At 41.9% G+C, this 1,414-nt stretch overlaps 1 protein-coding gene across 1 annotated transcript; it reads left to right on the top strand.

Moving 5' to 3' along the window:
- Positions 1-155: 155 nt before the first annotated feature.
- On the top strand, positions 156-1,354 carry LOC107577239 (bifunctional heparan sulfate N-deacetylase/N-sulfotransferase 2-like). The gene is made up of 2 exons (XM_016263339.1): positions 156-337; positions 1,154-1,354. Exons 1-2 carry the CDS (start codon positions 167-169, stop codon positions 1,352-1,354), a joined length of 372 nt encoding a protein of 123 aa, XP_016118825.1. The 5' UTR covers positions 156-166.
- The last annotated feature ends 60 nt before the right edge of the window (positions 1,355-1,414 follow it).

Below are 1,414 nucleotides of genomic sequence, written 5' to 3'. Positions count from 1 at the left end.
AACAATTATTGGATTTCATTCAGCAAATATTATGCAAACACGATGAAATGCATTAAAATAAACAAAATAATTCTTAGTTAATTCCTCTCTTAATCTTTTATTGATAGTGGATTTGCCTTTTGTCTGAGAAGTGTAATGTTAATTCTGTCTGTCTTGTCTCAGGTACATGGATTTTTTCCCCGTACCCTCAAACGTAAGCACAGACTTCCTGTTTGAGAAGAGCGCAAACTACTTTGACACTGAAGTTGCCCCGAAGAGAGCAGCCGCCCTGTTACCAAGAGCCAAAATCATCTCTGTACTCATCAACCCTGCTGACCGCGCGTATTCCTGGTACCAGGTGCGTTTGTATAACTTAGCTGGTTAGTTCACATGAATCTGTTAACCCCTGCTGGTAGATGTCGTAACTACACGGTCTGATGTAAAATAGACTTTTATTTCTATTGGAAATTAAAAAAACAAAACAAAAAAGAACTTAGGCCCTGCTTACACTGGTGCGTTTTCGTTTTAAAACGCGTAACTTTTGCTATGGTTTACGCCTGTCGTTTACACGACTCTGGCGTTTTTGACCCAACGAAAATAGAGATTTTTGAAAACGCTGCAGACCCCGTTTTAGTTTGAAAACTACGGGGATGCGTTTCAGTGTAAACGGACCAAAACGGAGACTTTTGAAAACGATGGCTTGGCTGCCCACATTCGCTCTGCGTATCCTTGACAACCGTATAAACAATAATGCTCATAGTTGTACCCATAAATATGTATAGGTAGATTACCCATTCGACCGCTCAAAGCACGTAGAAGCGTAATCTAAATCTAATCTAAATAATCGGGCATCATCCTATACATATCTATGGTTGTACCTGCACGAATGGTCATGTGACATGCGTTTTCGGTTGTGTAGTGTAGACTGAGATCGTTTCTGAAACGCAGTGAAAACGCCAGTGTAGACGAGGATCGTTTTCATATTAAAATGCCGTTTTAAATCAAAAACACACAAGTGTAAACAGGGCCTTAGAGAAAACAGTACATTTTAAACTGCCATTGAGACAGAGAAATGCTGATGGATAGCATTTTCCAGATATTATTGACTTCCTCTATAGCAACACATCCAATGAAAACTACAACGGTTTAATTTAACTTCTGTCACTCTCTGTAGCATCAGAGGGCTCATCAGGACCCTGTGGCGCTAAACCACACGTTTCATGAGGTGATCTCTGCAGGGCCGTCGTCCCCCGCAGCTCTGCTGTCTCTGCACCGCCGCTGCCTGCAGCCTGGAGCCTACAGCAGCCATCTGGAGCGCTGGTTACACCACTACCAGCCCAGTCAGGTGTGTACACACACACACACACACCTATAGCCGACTTCTGGAACTTCTTACACTACTATTTATTATTAATAGTAGTCTTAATAATGGTCA

The sequence above is a fragment of the Sinocyclocheilus grahami genome, unplaced genomic scaffold (assembly GCF_001515645.1).
Source record: "Sinocyclocheilus grahami isolate Dianchi unplaced genomic scaffold, SAMN03320097.WGS_v1.1 scaffold5515.1, whole genome shotgun sequence".
Taxonomy (NCBI): domain Eukaryota; kingdom Metazoa; phylum Chordata; class Actinopteri; order Cypriniformes; family Cyprinidae; genus Sinocyclocheilus; species Sinocyclocheilus grahami.
This window is presented reverse-complemented; position numbering and strand designations above follow the sequence as displayed.